Raw genomic sequence first — 19,581 nt, 5'->3', positions numbered from 1 at the left:
AGATGGGTTCAGTGCAGAATTCTATCAGACCTTCATAGAAGACCTCACACCTATCCAAACTATTCCACAAAATTGAAACAGATGGAACACTACCGAATTCCTTCTATGAAGCCACAATTACTCTTATACCTAACCACACAAAGACCCAACAAAGAAAGAGAACTTCAGACCAATTTCCCTTATGAATATTGACGCAAAAATACTCAATCAAACTCTTGCAAACTGAATCCAAGAACACATCAAAACCGTCATCCAACATGATCAAGTAGGCTTCATCCCAGGGATGCAGGGATGGCTTAATATACGGAAAACCATCGACCTAATCCATTATATAAACAAACTGAAAGAACAAAACCACATGATCATTTCATTAGATGCTGAGAAAGCATTTGACAAAATTCAACACCCCTTCATGATAAAAGTCCTGAAAAGAACAGGATTTCAAGGCCCATACCTAAACATAGTAAAAGCCATATACAGCAAACCAGTAGCTAACATTAAACTAAAAGAGAGAAACTTGAAGCAATCCCACTAAAATCAGGGACTAGACGAGGCTGCCCACTCTCTCCCTACTTATTCAATATAGTTCTCGAAGTTCTAGCCAGAGCAATCAGATAGCGAAAGGAGATCAGAGGGATACAGATTGGAAAGGAAGAAGTCAAAATCACTATCACTATCACTATCACTATCACTATCACTATCATTATCACGAAGTTAGACTGCAGGGAGACAAATAACTCTATTAAAAGATGGGGTTCATCCCCAGCTCCGAAAAAAAGAACCAAAAAAAAAAAGATGGGGTTCAGAGCTAAACAAAGAATTCACAGCTGAGGAATATCAAATGGCTGAGAAACACCTAAAGAAATGTTCAACATCTTTAGTCATAAGGGAAATGCAAATCAAAAGAACCCTGAGATTCTACCTCACACGAGTGACTGGCTAAGATCAAAAACTCAGGTGACAGCAGATGCTGGTAAGGATGTGGAGAAAGAGGAACATTCCTCCATTGTTGGGATTGTAGACTGGTACAACCATTTTGGAAATCAGTCTGGAGATTGCTCAGAAAATTGGACATTGCACTACCTAAGGACCCAGCTATAACTCTCTTTGGTATATACCAAAAGATGCCCCAACATATAACAAGGACACATGCTCCACTATGTTCATAGCAGCCTTATTTATAATAGCCAGAAGCCGGCAAGAACCCAGATGCCCTTCAACAGAGGAATGGATCCAGAAAATGTGGTACTTCTACACAATGGAATACTAGTCAGCTATCAAAAACAATGTCTTTATGAAATTCATCAGCAAATGGATGGAACTGGAAAATATCATCCTGAGTGAGGTAACCCAATCACAGAAAAACACACATGGTATGCACTTATTGATCAGTGGCATTGATCAGTGGCTATTAGCCCAAATCCTCGAATTACCCAAGATGCACAGAACACATGAAACTCAAGAAGGATGACCAAAATGCGAATGCTTCACTCCTTCTTTAAAAGGGGAACAAGAATACCCTTGGCAGGGAATAGAGAGGCAAAGATTAAAACAGACACAGAAGGAACACCCATTCAGAGCCTGCCCCACATGTGGCCCATACATATACAGCCACCAAACTAGGTAAGACGGATGAAGCAAAGAGGTGGAAGCTTATAGGAACCGGACGTATATCTCTCCGGAATATGGCAAATACATAGGAGAATGCCAGCCGCAAACCACTGAACTGAGATCGGGACCTCCGTTGAAGGAATCAGAGAAAGGACTGGAAGGAGTTTGAAGGCTTGAGACCCCATATGAACAACAATGCCAAGCAACCAGAGCTTCCAGGACCAAGCCACTACCAAAGACTATACATGGACTGACCCTGGGCTCCAACCTCACAGGTAAATGAATATCCTAGTAAGAGCACCAGTGGAAGGGGAAGCCCCCTGGGTCCTGCCAAGACTGAACCCCAGTGAACAGGATTGTTGGGAGGAGGGCGGTGTCAGGGGATGATCGGGAAGGAACACCCACAAGAAGGGAGAGGAGGGCTTAGGGGAGATGTTGGCCTGGAAACCAGGAAAGGGAATAACATTTTGTAAATAACAAATACCCAATTTAATAAAGATGAAAAAAAGAAACAAAAGAAAAACAGAAACTATGTATTTAAGTGCCAAAGAAAGCATCTACGTGCTTACAGTTGAAGAAAGCATAGTTGGATCCAGGAGTAGGTATTGCAAAACAGAGCTTTAGTGTTGATTTTCACCGAAGGATACACAAACAATAACCAGACTTTGACTGTAAAACGAATGAGACCTGAAAAGACCTCAAGGGTTGAGAGAGGAAATCTTCAAAGTGAAAGTGAAAAAATCTCCATTGAGAAGGCAGGATGAGATGTTTACACCACGGATGATTTCGTTTGAATCAAGACATGATTTCAGTCCCATTTCACTCCAGTTCTAGGAAGGAGATACATCTATGCAGAGAGAAGCAGAGATGGATCTGTGTACCAGATATGGGTGGGTTTGCCAGCAAGAGAGGCAAAATCTGTCATGCATAATTAGTGAAGAAACTTGGTAATTATTCTTAACGGCTTCCATAGTTTCCCCTTTTCAACTTTTGACATTCCTAACTCAAGAAACTGAGAGAAATCAATTCAGATACATCAGCACTTTCTACTCTTTAAGGAGCAGGTGACCTGTTGAGTTAATGTGTAAGAAAGGAATAAATAAAGTCATCAGTGACTGTGTATTATTGACAAGAACTCCCCTCAGGTAAGAATCCAGGTAAGGCATGACAAAGTCTTCCCCTGGACAAAGTACAAGTGTTTAGGAATGATTGACCAGTATGTGCAAAAACTACCAACTGCAACCCCCTCTTTCAGGATGACTGTATAACTCACCTACAGAGACACCTACGGAGCCTAGCTAACCCTTCCTGGCTGAGTTGTATATAGTAAACTTGATGAGGTTCTGTGTTATTGTATAACTGGTGCCACTCGCTTAGAATAAGCATGGACCACCTGATCCCATCATTTGTGTATGTGTGTCTGTCCTTTCTTCGTTCCTTTGTTGTCCCTATCAAGTTGTCAGGACTAAGCCATGCAGAATACATCACTATCCATGAGTAGTTTTAGGAGAGCTAAGGCTTTGAGGTAGAGCTGCAATAGTACTTTTGAATGTATTCTTTTTCTTACTTTTTAGTCCTAGGGGGCTATAGAAGCATAATTATTCCCGGAATGCCCAAAGATATCAACAAAATATACTCCATTTAATTGATATAGGCCAAAATAAGTAGAGATCCCTGTCTAAATGCATTTTGCATATACAAAGAAATGATCAAAACTTAACACCTAGAATGTTCCTTCTGCAAATGTGCTTTATATCTCTAAGCAAAACATCCAGTGTGTGTGTGTGTGTGTGTGTGTGTGTGTGTGTGTGTATGTGTGTGTGTGTGTGTGTGTGTTTTAATTTTCTTTGATATGTGGCTGTCACAATGTTCCTAGCTCATTATGTCGACTATGCTGGCTACAAACAGAAAAAGATCTACCTACCTCCATCTCCTGAGTTCTGGGATTAAAGGTAAGAATACCATACTTGGTGCTTTCCTTCTTCCTTTTTCTTTCAATGTATGCAATTGATCCCCATATTACTCATTAAAATAATTAAAAGTGTTGTCCTTTGTCCTTTCCTGTCCCTTAGATGATAGACTGTAACTTGTAACATGAAAAAAAAGAAACCTTTCTTCCCTTATTTAGTGTTTGGTCAGCAACAGAAAACTAACGTGTGTGTGTGTGTGTGTGTGTGTGTGTGTGTGTGTGTGTGTGTGTGTCTGTGTCTGTGTCTGTGTGTGTGTATAGAAACAGTAGTATATATACATATGTGCATGTGTTTTTCTGTGTATATATAACAATATATATTGTTCATATAATAATCAACATAACACTTAGCATTCTTGTCTGGCACAAAGACAATCGTATTGTGTACAAGTCAGGCAGAAAAACTATTCCTTGTCCCCCAAAAGGAAAGATCATTTGCTAATTAAATGAAATCACCATAAAAAACTGTTAACAAATTGTTTCCTTTCTAACATATTTATAATTAGAAGTAATAATCTCAATAAAACAATGAAAATTTTGGTTACATTACCAATAGAGGGGAGAGGACTGGCAAGAAGAGGAAAGACCCATGGCAATAGCTTTTATTTGCATTCATAACTGGACACCAACACACTAAGACAGACTGTGTCCACTGAGCTTCCCTGTACCACAGCATACCCATGACATTAACTTTGTCTTTGCAATGCATCCTAGTTATTCTCACTATCACTTCATTGTATCTTCTACTCTTCAGTCATTCTGTTTTGTTCCCTGCCTTTTTTTTTATTAAAAGTTTATCCATATATTCTGATCATGGTTTTCCCTCCCATCTCCACCTAGATCCTAAACCGAATTTAAGTCTCTTCTTAAAGCCTCTACAATGGCTTTAAAGCTATCCATGGGTTTGAATACGAAATGTTTCTCACAGGCTGTGTGCTAAATGTTTAGTTCCCAGTTGGCAAAACTATTTTGAGAAGTGGTTGAATTTTTAAGAAGTATTGCCTCACAGAAGAAATAGGTCACTGAAAGCATGCTTTTAAAGGTTATAACTGTCCCAGTCCCATTCTGATCTCTCTGCTTTATGATCACCATGGATTAAGTAAAGAGCAGACCACAAAATGGGTGAATATGTTTGCCAGCTGTATATCTCAAATACCTAGAAACAGATCTGCAATATGACCCAATTAAGCCACTCCCAGGCAAGTATCCAAAGAACTTTATATCTTACTGTAAAAATTCTTGCACATCCATGTTCATTGTTAACTAGGAAATGGAATAAAAATAGATGTATATCAACCCCTGAATATATAATGACCATGCGATACCTATAAAAAGTGGAACATTACTCATTCGTGAAGAAAAAATGGTCATAAAATTTAATAGCTGAAACTGGAAAAATTATTTACTGAGATCACCCAGGCCCCAAAATGCTAATATGCAGCTATCTGTCCTATGTAGGTACTAGCTTCAAATACTGTGTTTTTATGTTTAGCTTTGAGTACACACATAGGTAGTTATAAAACTGGCAATTGATGAGGATAAATAATAAGAAGGGGTTTGAACTATAGTGAATAAAAAGAAATGACGCATGTGGGCATATGGAGGGGGCAGAAAGACTCAAAATAGGTAAATGGAAAACAGAAACTAGAAGATAAAGGAAGAGTTAATAACATGGTAGTCTTTGTGAAACCTATGACAATCCAAATAAAAGCACAATAGAAGAAGCACTTTGTAGAATACATGTGATTTCAAAAATGTAGCAATCATGGGAACTAAAGATATAAATGGGGCTGGGGCAGAGAGTGAGGGAAATGAGGGACAAGTAGGAGTTAACCAAAACTAAGGATGTATAAAGAAGCCTTCTGAAACCCACTAGTATAAGCTAACTAAAGCATAATTTTTAAAAGAAAATGGGTTTGAACATGTATTCCACATGGGAGAATAATGCGGCCTCGGAAGATTAAGTTATTAAGTTAAAATCTCAGTGCCAGCACAGTTACCCCCTACAATTATTGGTCAAAGGAACCCCAAGAGATGCCCAAAACAAGACAGTCTGTTTGTATTGGCTTTTGGTTTGCCTATCATAAATAGATGGCTAACATCCTATTGCTGAAAACATACACTCAGTTGCAGGGACCTAAAGGCATCAGTCTTGGCAGTCAAAACTTTCTCCCCTTCTAAACTAGGTTTCATAATGTTAGAAAGTGCTATATGAAGGCTGCTGGGAAAAAGGAGATCAATGCTGCATGTTGCATGCTACAATAATGATCTTCCAGGCAAGATGCACACACTGAGGCAATAGTGGCAACATAGTTATGGGGGTAACTACCTACTTTCTTGATTGGATCTGAGCATGCTCCACAGGAAGTCATTTGTGCCTGGTACTAGAAACATGGTCAAAATTCATGGCTAGAGAATTTATAGGCTGTAGGCTAGAAGTGATTAATAGTTTGCTAGATAGTCATGTTGTAAAAATCCTCTACAATATTTTTTTATATCCATAGATGTGTGCTATTTTCAACCTTGATCACAGAAGTTTCTGGTTGTAGTGTGTAGTAGTTAATGAAGAGGCTCGAACTTGTCAAAATGCTGTTGCTCAGCCACAGATATTACTACTACCATCACTGCCTCCGCAGGCTCCGCAGAAGAGGGGCTGGGAAGAATATGAGAGCTGGAGGATGGGAAGAGTGCTGCAAAAGGCTAGCTTGTGTATACACACGGACTCATAGCAGCTCTGTTTACACACACAAGTGCTCCACAAGATCAACAAAATTAAAAATTCTAGCACGGAGGGGGAGGGACTTTCAATGCCCCATTGATGGCAGTTGATAACTGCTAAGAACAGGAAAGTCACTTTCCTTTGGTGTGGAGAGAGTCATTTGTAGATTGTCCATGCCTCACTGAATGACTTCACACACATGCACATTTGGGCACCATTAACTGGAGTTAGGAGGTTATAAAAAAAAAAGACATTACTTTAGGAAAGACAGAAGATATGTCATGAGGGGTGTGGTGGGGGTTGGAGGGAGAGAGTTAGGTTATCACCCAGATGCACTATGAATATATATATATGTATATGTATATATATATATATATAGAGAGAGAGAGAGAGAGAGAGAGGTTTCTATTTAAGCTATCAAATTTGAACATACAAAGTCCTGCCCTGCCTGCTTTTATAATGAAATCTATTTCTAAAAATGCTGAAAATCAATCTAACCCAAGTTACTCATCTTCTCGAAAAATAGGCAGTTTTTGGCTGAGATTCAGAAAAAAAAATTCTTAAAATGTAACCGTGGATGGTGACTTGGTAAAGCACTGGCTTTGAACTCTTGAATTCTCACCTTAGGAATCCTTGTCATGAGATGGGACATCATTATCCCTAGCCTGGACTATAAATCTGGCCTTGCTAGTGGTATAAGGTATTGCTTAGAAACCAGTGGTGATGAAGATAGTTTTTAAAGTATGATAGATTTAAGGAAGGTAGGAAAGCAACAACAAAAAGATTTCCTTAAACCGTCCACTGAGTGTCTAGAACAAGTTTTTCTCAGATGCTCCCTCATAATTCTAGAGGCAGATGGTGCCAGCCTAAGGGATAATAATAACAACCTCGTGAGGCATGTTTTTGAGCTATACCATCTATTTTACATAGGTATTAGGTCCACTGGGGTCTTACTCACTCTCATCTTTAGATGCTACAGATATCTCAAATCTGACATAATGTCAAGTGTTCTCTCATAACACTCTCCTTGTATTTTTACCCTTTGCCGTTCTTTATATAGGATATGGTATTCTCTAATGGCTACCCAAGTCATAGGATCCTTCCTCACCCCAACTTGAGCTGAATCACATTTCATCCCACACTATCCTCTGTATTTTATGTGCTAGCCTTTGTGCAAAAACTATAGAAGGGCTGGACTAATGTGAAGAATTTATAGGTTTGCTATTTATAGCTCTGTTCCCTGATACATCTAATCTGTTCTTAGACTCCTATGTATTGCACTTATCTACAATTTAGTTGCTTACAAATGAAGACTAAGTGCTAAGGTACTACTGCAGTAACATTATGTTTCCTTGTGAAAATCAAGTTGCCAAGAAGAGCACACGACCCAGTTACGGATGCAGTAGGCTCATTAGTCACAATACTACTACGATTAACTTGAAAGCCTGGCCTTATCAGCATGTTCAGACCTCTGGGTAGATCATGTCCTTGTGCAAGTGGCCGAATGAGATAAAATATAAATTTTGCATGCTGAGGTAACCTTAGCAACAAACATGTAGGAGCAGCAAGATGATTCAGATGGAATACCTTATTCAAATAATGAATAAAAGCTGAAGGTCCAGAAGCCAGAGGATAGGAGAGGCTTGGGAGATCTGGTCTCGGCTCTGGACACTTGAGTACAAAGAGAAGTTATTCTTAAGTGGAGAGTGTGAACAAGGGAAAATAAACACATTTCTGACATTAGCTTTAAAAGTTTGATATATCAGCAGTACTATTGTTGAATGCTTCCTCTGATAAGGCTATCCTGTCATTACTTCCTTTGCATAATTTTGTTTCATTCTCATAATAAAAGATTCAGGTAGGTGATGTTTTATCATTAGATTACATATATACAGTCACTGAAGCACAGAAAATACAAGCTACCTGCTCAAAGACAATTATTATTAAATGACAAAGGTCTAATTCCGACTAAGAAAAATCATCTCTAGACCACACAGGCCAATTTCATGAGTAGAAACTCCAGAAAGACAATTTGGCCTAAAGAGAAAAGTCTCCCAATCTGCTCTAAGCCATAAACAGTGACTTCAAGATGCAGGGGGCTGTCAGTAGTTGTGTAAGATTAGACAAGATGAACACTTGGAAAGCAAAGGGCCTCATGAGGGTATTCATATATCAGCATGGAGGCCAAACTACATGACTTTAAGATTTCTCCCAAGTGTTAAAATTTTCTGGCTTACAGACACTTGCAGAAAGGGTCAACAAATTCAGGCCTATTGCATTATCCAATTGAACCAAATCCAACAGTTAAGTCAGAACCTACTTTCTCAAACTAGGCATATGAGCAGTCACAAATAATGAATGTACAACATATGATGACAGACAAGCGCATAGCTTCTTAGATAATCTGCTTAGGAACCAAAAGGAAGGTTCTGAGTGATATTGAGAATTTTATTACCACAAAAGAAAATTCTGATCAAACATGTTGGTGTAGCTATACTCCCAACAAGATTAAGACGAAAAAGGAAGATCATAAGTTAAGGTCAGCCTTGGTTACAGAACTAAAATACCTTAAATAACATACCCCATTTTAAAAGAGAAGAAGAAAAAGAAAATAAAAACATTCAATCTCCCAGCATATTTAGAGGGTCAAAAATGTCTGTAAAGGATAAGGTAATATCATATAAATAATACTGAATGGTTACATCCTATCTTGAAGCCTTCATTCCCTCACTTTCATAGCTGTAACTGCGATGGTAAAAGGAGAAATTAATGTTTTTCCTAATATAGTAAAGGTTAAGTCATACACCATGACAGGGAGAAGGAATGGCAAGGAATGGGGGAAGGAGATTGGCACATATATGGAATACCTAGATCCCCTACATGTCTTCGGCAGCTTGCAAACCAAGAACTTCAAGCTCTGTGTATTTCACACAGATTTCTTCACATTTATCTACATGTTCTTCTCTTTGAAAACGAAGGGAGGAGTATGGATCCATTTTCTTTGTGCTGGGCTTTGTATGGGACAGCTTATGGTGTCTAGGAAAGTTACTGTTACCTCATTATAGTGCGTGCATGTGTGTGTGTGTGTGTGTGTGTGTGTGTGTGTGTAAGCCTCTACATTAGTAGTTTTCCATATGGCTTTTAAACATGTTTTAGTGTTAATTATCCATCCCCTTACTAAGTCCTCTACCCTTCTGACCCATTCCTTACCACACTGTTCTTGCTCCATTCCTCACTCCCTTTATAGCACCTGTATCTTCTCTTCCCTCTATTGAAAGCTTGCCCAATCAGGCTTTTACTGGTTTCCTGACTTATATAGGTATCTCATTTAAACGAATGTATCTCAAGATTTAAAGCTGGCATCCTCATATAAGAGACAGAACATTCAGTGTTTGCCTTGCGAGTGTGGGCTCACTCAGAAAACTTCAAGTTCCATCCATTTACCTATGAATTTCATAATTTCATTTCTTTCTTCACAGCTGAAAAACATTCCATTGTGTAAATATAAGCTATCTAGGCTGTTTCCATTTCCTGGTTATTGTGAATAGAGCAGGAATAAACATGAATATAAACTTCGTAGTAGGATATAAAATCCTTTGGGTTATGCCCAAGAGTGGTATAGCTGGAGCATGTGGTAGATCTATTTTTAGTGTTTTGAAGAACCTCCACACTGATTTCCATAGTAGTTGTACCATGGGTGAATAAGTGTTTCTTTTCCCCATATTTATGCCAACATCTGTCGTCATTTTGTTCTCCTTGTTGTTGTTGAACTTAGCCATTCTCGTTGAGCTATGATAAAATCTCAAGGCAGTTTTAATTTGAAATTCCTTGATACTTAAGGTTATTAAACATGAAACAAAAATATTTCCGAGCCACTTGTATTTCTCCTTTTGAGGCATATCTGTTTAATTCCATGCCCCAATGTTTAATTGTTTTTTTTCTTGGTGGTTAGGGTTTGCTAGGGTTTTTTTTAAAGAGGGACTTTGCTTTGTTTGTTTAGTTCTTTGTACATTCTAGATACTAACCCTCTGTTAAATGTGTAGGTAACTGTCCAAAGTGACTCTATATATCCTAGCTTTAGCTAACTTCTGCTTATGTTTCACCCAACTCCTTCCCAGACCTTGCTTTCCATATTCCAATGAGCCTAACATTCTAATTCTTTCCACATGAAATTTTTGGGGTTTTGGGAGATCTATGTTTTACAGCATACAGCAAATAATTTAATTAACCAAAGCTTTAGAAAACTTTGTTAACAGAAACTTTTGAAACATTGTCCCTCTGGCCTACCTATGGTATGATGTAATTGTACTTTTCTTTCTATTTTGTAATATATAAAGATAATTTATATGGGACTATACAATCCTGCTCACTTTGGGACCCAGAGTTCTTTCTGATATGAGCATGTTCTTGACCACTGGCAAATAAAAATCTTGTAGTCTGACCATCACTGAGCGACATTTCCTTGTATCTCTTGTGGGTCAAAACATAGTAAAGATTTTTTTTTAAGTTCTATAGCCCATCTCTTCACTTGAGTGATGATGTCTGTTTTACTTGGGGTTAAAATTGTAATGAAATACTATGACCAAAAAGCAAGTTGGGAAGGAAAGGGTTTATTCAGCTTACACTTCCATATTGTTGCTTATTATTGAAAGAAGTCAGGACAGGAACTCAATCAGGGCAGGATCTTGGAGGTAGGAGCTAATGCAGAAGCCATGGCTTGCTCCCCATGGCTTACTCAGCCTGCTTTCTTATAGAACCCAGGAGAGAAAACCCAGGGAAAAAAAACCACCCACAATGGGTTGGCTATGTTCTATCCTGGCTCCTCCAGCTTTGGGGTTCATGCCCAGCAATGACTTCTTGTGAAAGGTGAGACAATCTACAGACTCAGAAGGCTTTCCCTGTGTCAAGGACCAGACGGTGGTGTGACCTCAGGCCTGAGATTTTTCCAAGCGTCCCCACCCACACAGTATAGGACTCTGGGCTCCAGGCTCTAGTCTTCCCTCTTCCCTAGATCCTACCAAGAATCAACACTCAGTTCCTGTCTCACAAGGAACAAACACTTCGAGGACAGGCCGCTCCCTACCTTCAGACCTTTGGAGTTAACTAAACAAGCCTAAGATACATCCTGGAGGCACCCCAAATTCAAGAAGTAACACTGTATTCTCCCTGGGAGCTCATCCGAAACCTAAGCAACCCAGGCTTCCTGGAATCTCCAAACTATCAGACTGAGGAGACCCACCCACCCTGCAACCTATCTGCCAAGCAGTAAGCCTCCAGGTCCCTCCCTTGTCTTTGTCCACTGAGTCTCCCTCCAAGAACTCAAATCATTAGCATGAACTCAAGATACAGTTGCCCTACAGCCAAACCAGAGCTTCAGCAAGGACAGCCCAGCCAGTCATGTTTACATGCAGTAGACACAGTGACCACAGACCTGTCCCAAGGTGGACCTATGAGATAATTATTACATAAAACTTGAAATTCTTTTTTAATATTGTTTTATTATTCTTAGTCGTGTATATTTCTTTGGGGGGTATGTGCATGTGAGGTCAGGTGCTTGAAGAGGCCAGAAGCATCAGATCCCTGTAGAACAGGAGTTACAGGAAGTTGTAAGCTACATGAAGAAGGTGCTGGGAATCAAACTCAGGTCTCAGAAAATCCTGTACTCTTTGACCATTTCTCCATCTATGTAAAATTTTAATTATTTTTTCTTGAAAAATTGGATGATCTTGTTCCACTGGGCTCCCTACTCCCCAACCCCCATTTCATATTGCTTGGGAACTACTCAAAATCACACTTTTCTGATTAGGCACTTTTAGATGAGGCAGGTTAGTCACGTCTACGTCTACGTCTGCGTCTATGTCTATGTAGCATGTGCATATGTGCACATACACATATATGTATGTGCCTGTTAGTATCAGTTGTGGGCTTACTTACTTGTACATGTAGAAGCCAGAGGTAGTCATCAGGTGTGCTTCCTCCATTGTTCCAAAGAAAGCTGAAAAATTCTCTCATTGAATCAACTAGACTGACTGGCCAGTGAGCTTTACAAATCTGCCTATCTCCCTGGACCCCCACCACTGGCCGAGCTTGATAACCTAGGATTTGGTTACATGCCACAATGCCCTGCTTTTTATATGAATTTTGGGGATCCAAACTGGGGTCCTCATGCTTCCAGAGCAGGCACTTCACTGAGTCATCTCCCTAGCCACGGGTGTGACAACCTCCAGGAAAGTACGATACCAAAGAAATCTAGAACTAAAAACAAAACCATGACAAATGGGGGAAAAAACCAACAAGGAAAATGTATACAACTCTAAAATATATCCATTTATTAGGAGTTTCGGGGGAGTGAGTTGGGCATGGTACACATGCCTGTGTATGAAGGATAGAGAAGGAACCCCCAGACTCCAGTTGTTTATCTCCTTTCACCATGTGGGTTCAAGCAGTCAAATTTGGGTCACTGGGCATGGCATTAAGCACCTTTACCAGCTGAGTCAGCCAGCCAACGATTTACTTTTTGAACAAATCCATGCCTCGTGGCACAGCCCTCACCACTCACTAATAACAGTGTGTTATGTAGCCTATATAAAAACTGCTCTAACACATGCTCTCTGCAGGCCATGGCCCGGTGTCAGAACAAAGGCTCCTTTTCTGAACAGCATCAAAGGAAAACCGACTGAATGACTTGAAATTGGTGCCTAGCAGGAGGAAATATGCTACCACAGGCTACTTAGAAACACAATCATGTATCAGCAGATTGTTCTCAGCTCCCAGGGAAATATGCCCAGGAAAGTAGGTAAAGATTTCTACAGCCCGATATGAGAGAACTGATATTCAGTATGATCTGATTCCCTTAAGCTAACCAATGGATGAAAAGCTACTAAAACCACTTGACTCTGCTCTTAAAACAAAAGACATCACAAAGGTAGCAAATGTTCAATGCTGAAAACATTATGAAGCAGACATGGGGACAGTATTTTAAATATTTAAGGAAGAAACATTTGCATTGTAAGAAATATTAGACTTCCAAGTTATAATTTATGCTTTATCATTAACGGTCCAGGTCTTAACTACATTATTCTTGTTAAACTTGTATTATTGAAAAAGTAGTAATTAGTCATGGGTGGCTGGTATGAATTGAGACATTTTCTACATATAACATATTTCTAAAAACAATAAAATATCATTATTAGTTTTATAGTGATATTTTATAATATTCCATAATATTTTGAAGATACCAGAATGTATAACATGAAATTTAATTTCACCTGTAACTTTAACTCTTTCATGAGACTACTAGAAAAATTCAAATTATACCTGTGTTTTATATTATACATTATATTTCTAAGAGAAACACAATAACATATGTTTAAACATCAGCTACGAAATAAAAGCTATCCTTTAATATAGTCCCTCATATTATGGTGATGCCCAACCATAAAATTGATTCTTTGGTACTTCCTAAGTGTAATTTGTTACTGTTGTGAAATGCAATGTAAGTATCTGATATGCAGGATATCTCATATGCACCCCAAAGAGGTCACAACTCACAGATTAAGAACTACTGATAGTTGTTCTTTTAAAGAAAAACAAAAATCTAATTTCAAGACATTATCTTTAAGGAATCTTATTAAGATAGCTTAAATTTTAGTGGGACTTTCCCGCTCTTTAAATTTGTTTCCTTTAGCATGCAAAGTAACGGGTGTCACTATAGCATTTTGATACATAGTCCATTCTTAAAGCCTCTCCTCCTTCAAGCCTCTCTCCTACCCTTCTGACTCTTCCTTGGCCGAATATATCCCTTTCTCCTCTCCTGTCACATGTATCCTGTATTCTATTACCTCCTTTTTCTTCTCTTAGCCCTTTGAAGAGTACTTCTTCTCCTATCATGGTCCTTTTTTCGTTTTTTTGTTTCACAAACCATATACAACTCCATGTAACTGAGTATGACTTATTCTACTTAACATATTTTTCCAATTCTATCTACCTTTCTGAAAATTACACTCTTGTTTACAGTTAAATTAAATAAAATCATATTCTGTATACACTCTCCATTCATTTTCTTTATAGAGTCATCTGTTGATAGATATCAAGGCTGCTTTTTTTTTTAAAACTATCATGAAAAGGGCAGCACAATAATGTGGATGTGCACACTCTTTGTGGTAAAATTGAGTGCTTTGGGTATTATGATAGTTACTCTTCATTGTCAATTTATCAGGATTCAGACTCTCTATGGAAATGTACCTTTGGATATGTATATGAGAATGTCTTCAGAAAAGTTTATCTGATGAGCGTATACCCACCCTGAATGTTAAGTAGACCATCCCATAGGCTAGGATCCTGGACTGAATAAAGAAGAGAAGGTTAACTTAGCATCAGCATTAATCTTTCTCTGCTTCCTGGGTTGGGACAAGAGGCATCTCACATTTCTGCTGCTATGCTGCCATAGTTAGCTTCAGTTTTCAACCTAAACAGACCTAGAATCACCGGGGAGGAGGGAATCTCAACTCAAGAATTTCCTAGCTCAAACTGGCCTGTGGCCTTGTTTGTCAGGCATTGTATTAATTGCTAATTGACATGTGGTGGAGAACTAGCTCACTGTGGTTGGTGGCATCACTAGGTTGTTGTGCCTGAGCCTTATACTTCTAGTATAAGAAAGCAAGCTGAGCAAGCCATAGGGAGCAAGCCAGTAAGCAGCACACCTTCATGGGCTCTGCTTCAGTAACTGCCTCCAGGTTCCTGCCAAGAGCTCATGAACTCTTGGCCTGTTTTCCCTCAATGATGGCTTAAGACTAATAAAATGAAAATATCCTCCCTAGCTCTCAGAGACTGAGCCACCAACCAAAGAGTATACATGGGCTACACAGAGGCCCCTGGCACCTACGTAGCATAGCAGATGTGCAGCTCAATGTTCATGTGGGTCCCCCAACAGCTAGGGTGAGGGCTGTCCCTAAAGTTGTCCCCTGACTGAAGTCCATTGCCCTAACTGGGTTGCCTTGTCTGGCCTCAGTGAGAGAGGATGAGGCAAACGTTGCAGAGATTAGATGTAATAGTGTGGGAGAATACTCAGGGGGCGCTCCCTCAGAGGAAAAAAATAGGGGTATGTAAATTAATTAATTAAAAAAGAAAGTACCCTCCCTAATGTACTTTAATCATGGTGTTTATGCAGCAACAGAAAATGAAAACATATGCTGTCCTTGTCATAATGTCATATCCTCCTTTTTTCCCCAGAGCTGAGGACTGAACCCAGGTCCTTGCACTTTCTAGGCAAGCGCTCTACCACTGAGCTAAATCCCCAACCCCATGTCATATCCTCAAACCAAAGTGAACCACCTCTCCATTAAGTTAACACTTGCCAGGCATTTGATCAGCCATGAAAATTAACACAGGTACATACCTAAGATTAGATAGTAGTTCTGTTTCATTTTCAATAAACATTAATTCTCATTTCCATAGTGACCACACAAATTATTTACACTCCCAATCAGCAAAGAGATCCTCTTCCTCATGTTCTCATCAGCATTTGTATAACTTTTTGTGCACATGCATGCATCTGTATCTCTCTCTCTCTCTCTCTCTCTCTCTCTCTCTCTCTCTCTCTCTCTCTCTCTCTCTCTGTGTGTGTGTGTGTGTGTGTGTATGTGTGTGTTAAAGTGGTTTTATTACTGACTTATATTTTCCTATTTGTTGAGAATATTGAACATTTGAAAAAATATTTATTGACTATTAATCTGCATGTCTTCGTTGAAAAACTGTTTAGAGGATTAGACTATATAAATGGATTCAGTGATCTGGAAAAACATGGTGTTTAATTTGGATTCTGGGTTTTACTAGTTTGCTTCTTGGATATTCTACACAAAGTGGCTACTGCAGATGTGTGCTGGAAATATCACTCCTTTTAGCCTTTGGCTTAAAACCATCAGTGCTTGTTCATAGATATTCTCTAAAGATTGACCTTGACATTCATTTCATTAAGTCATCTTGACTTGCTCAATATTCCTTCTTATCTCATGGTCTATTTCCCTGAAAACAAAACACATTAATATTTAAGTGTGGTTTAATCATCCTTTGGAAAAGAGAGGTTGGGCAGCACAGGAGCCACACTCTCTAAGTGCATAAAGATTCACACCAGCTCTTAAGTCTTGTGGTTATTGATGGGTTCATTCTGAATACCCTAGGGACTGATCTATCAACCATTATAGCTGGATTGGGACACAGATAACATTTCAAGGCATTAATGAAATAAGTCACATAAGCAGAGAATAAAGGACTAGACAGTCATTAAAAAACATTCAGCATTGAAGGAGACAAGAGGCAATTCTATTTGCTTGTTTAAGCCAACACCTAAGTCCTATCAATCAATCAACTGTGCTTTATAAGTTGATATACCCTACAAAGATGGGTTCCTCTTTCAATTAATATGGCCAGCCTTGATATGTGGACCTTGGTAGAGCTAATAAGGTAGTAAAAACTAAAACACAGGTAGGCATTTTTTCAAGTAATTTATACTAGTATAACTGTGTCACATCTTTTATTAGCATGCATTCGCTCATTATATCCTTAGGAAAAAGTCTGCTGTGAGACCCCTATGCTTCAGTTAAAAATCTCACCCTAAAAAGTAACAATAAAAATTTAAAACATATTGGTAGGAACTAATGAAGATGCAATCCAAGTTCTTAACTCCAACACTATGCTCCTACCTTTAAATTACATCCAGGAGCCCCATGCTCTCAGAGGAGAAGGAGATGGGGGACTGTGAGAGAGGACAGTGTTTGGAATGCAAATTAAAAGTCCTCTGCTCTCCAAAAGTCAAGGACCCTGACCCTCTAAGCTTTTGTTTGGGGCCCAGAATCCTTCCATCTTAAGTTGCAGAAGAAACCAACAGTGAAGATGGCGGGAGAGCTTAGTTGGTAGAGCACTTGCCTGGCACGCAGGAGGCTCTGAGTCCCTCAGTACTGAAAAAGACCTATTATTCACATGTATGAATTTCTCAAAGAACTTCTTTTTTAAAGAGTTATAAAAGGAAAACAGAACACTCCAGAAGAACAAACAAAAGGTGGTAGGCTGTAGCAAGGGTGGCCGTTAGCACACCCTCTTGAGCTTTGGCTCGTTTTCTTGCCATAAAGAAATTCTCATTGTCTCTCATTCACTGTGATATCCTCTGGCCAGAAAAAGATGGCCAGGACCAGTTTGCAGATGGGAAAAACTGGCCCCTTCCAATAATCGCAGAACAAATTTAAAATAACAACCTTAAGAAAAGCCAAGAGCTGAGACACATGGTCAGTGAAAATTCCCCAAAGCAACATGATAAAAGATGACCTATTGGAAACAGAGGACTCACAGGAACACCATCATTAATGGCCAGCATCAAATCATCCAACACCTTCCAAACCTTTACAGGCTTCCTGTTTGACTTTGTTATAAGAAGTAAGACCTGTGATGAGTAATCTCTTGCCCCTGAAGAACAGGGAGTACATATGCTGACATTAATAGCTGAAGACTATGACAGTGCATAATAGTTCATATTTTCTTCTAGGAGAGAAAAAAGAAAAAGGAACTAAGTATAGTTGACGTAGGGAGAAAGAAAAGAGAGCAAAAATAAAGAGTGGAAGAGATAAGAAGGATCTAGAAGGAAGGATCAAAAGGGGGAATATAGAAAATAAAGTAGATGTGGCAAAAAGGAAAAGAAAGGCAAAAAAATATTTACAGCCACATAAAGTTGAAAAAAAAACCTCAAAAACTGTCCAAGTTAAATCTAGAAAGAAAAGACTGGAAAAAGGAAGGGGCTTATAAAAAAAGTGAGCAACAGACAATGTAGGTAAAATAAACAAGAGTCAAAAAGAGTAAAAGAAAGGTCTGAAGGTTAGAAAAGCGAGCTTTAAAGAAAGGAATAGGAGTGAAGCAAAAGAGACAGAGAGGGAGAAAGAGAAAAGGAAATGAAAAGACAAAAGGAAACTCATCAAGCGAAGAATGAGCAGAACAAGATTGCATGTAGGGAAAGCCAAGGAGAGAGGAGCAGAGTGAAGGTTGACACTCACCCTCACAAAGCTGGCAGGAAACCATCCCTCCTCATCGTCGATCTGGCCCCACCACCAATCCTTGTTGGAAGCATCCAAGACTTTGATGACGTCGCCAGCTTTAAATGCCAACTCCCGGTTGGCCATGGTGACGTGATCCCATACTGCCTCAGCACTAACGATGGAATCTCCAGTGATCAGCTTAGGAGACAAAATGAGAATGCGTTCAGTCCATATATCTGACTGGTCTACTTAAGCACTTCCTCGCGCAAATCTACTATCTAATGGTAAAGCTCACATGTTTCAGTGGTGAAAGGTGGCGGTGAAGGAAAAATGACACCAACATGCATGCTATATTGGACTACAAGACAAACAATGCTTTTGGTTCTCTGTTAGCAAGTACATAGAATAATCCATAATATAGACAAAGAATCATGCTTTTATCTATTTTCATGAACTCCTCTTCCCAAAATGAAAACAAACAAACAAAGCTCTATTCTCTCTCCTTGATGCTTTACACAAGTCCTGGGTCTTTAAAGTAGAAAGGCTGGTCTGGCATCAATGGCTAAAATGAGGCAAAAGCATATTTGTTTATAACTCTTTGTGTTACCTTCCCTTTTTCCTCCTTCTGAAACTGACCAATTGAGAGTCAGCAGTATATTATTTAGTTCTTCTCACCCACCACATCCCATGTGGTAAGAGCACGTGATATGCTATGCCTGATAAACTCAAGTCTACAAATATACACAGAGAAATTTGCTCAGTTCTCCTGTGGCATATACAGGGAGTTTCTGTTGGCTTCATTTGATAGATTTTTCAAAAACTAATAATGAAGGGGTTAAACCGGAAACGGAAGATCACGTAATAAGGCAGAGGCTGTACACAGTCCTTAATTTTAACCTGAGTCACTCAAGTTCCTGGAAATAGGGAACAGGCTCCACGCAACAGAAAACAACTATCTAGTCCATTTCCACATGTACATGAACAAAAACACATATAGCCATGACACTCATTTAAGTACATATGAAGATGGAGTGAGAGGTATACTGTCTCTCTCTAGCTACTGACCACTGTGTTATATCTTCATTTGTTTTTTTTTTTCCCCCTGAACTCTTCTACCTTGTAACATCCCAGCACTTGTGAAGGCACATTTTGGAATTAGAGAACATATGGCCTGCCTGGCAAGGAGACTCAGTCTCTCTCTCTCTCTCTCTCTCTCTCTCTCTCTCTCTCTCTCTCTCTCTCTCTCTCTCTCTCTCTCTCTC

The 19,581-nt window shown here is 39.2% G+C and overlaps 1 protein-coding gene across 1 annotated transcript in view; it reads right to left on the bottom strand.

Moving 5' to 3' along the window:
• Nucleotides 1-19,366, bottom strand: part of Arhgef9 (Cdc42 guanine nucleotide exchange factor 9) — an 80,561-nt gene extending 61,195 nt beyond the window's left edge. Inside the window, exon 1 of the mRNA XM_032890490.1 lies at nt 18,338-19,366. Coding sequence (XP_032746381.1) covers nt 18,338-18,463 — 126 coding nt within the window. The 5' untranslated portion in view covers nt 18,464-19,366. The remainder of the gene's footprint in view (nt 1-18,337) is intronic.
• Between the last annotated feature and the right edge of the window lie 215 nt (nt 19,367-19,581).

Source organism: Rattus rattus, chromosome X (assembly GCF_011064425.1).
Source record: "Rattus rattus isolate New Zealand chromosome X, Rrattus_CSIRO_v1, whole genome shotgun sequence".
Lineage (NCBI taxonomy): Eukaryota > Metazoa > Chordata > Mammalia > Rodentia > Muridae > Rattus > Rattus rattus.
The sequence above is the reverse complement of the archived record's forward strand: the minus strand, read 5'-3'. Positions and strand labels throughout refer to the sequence as shown.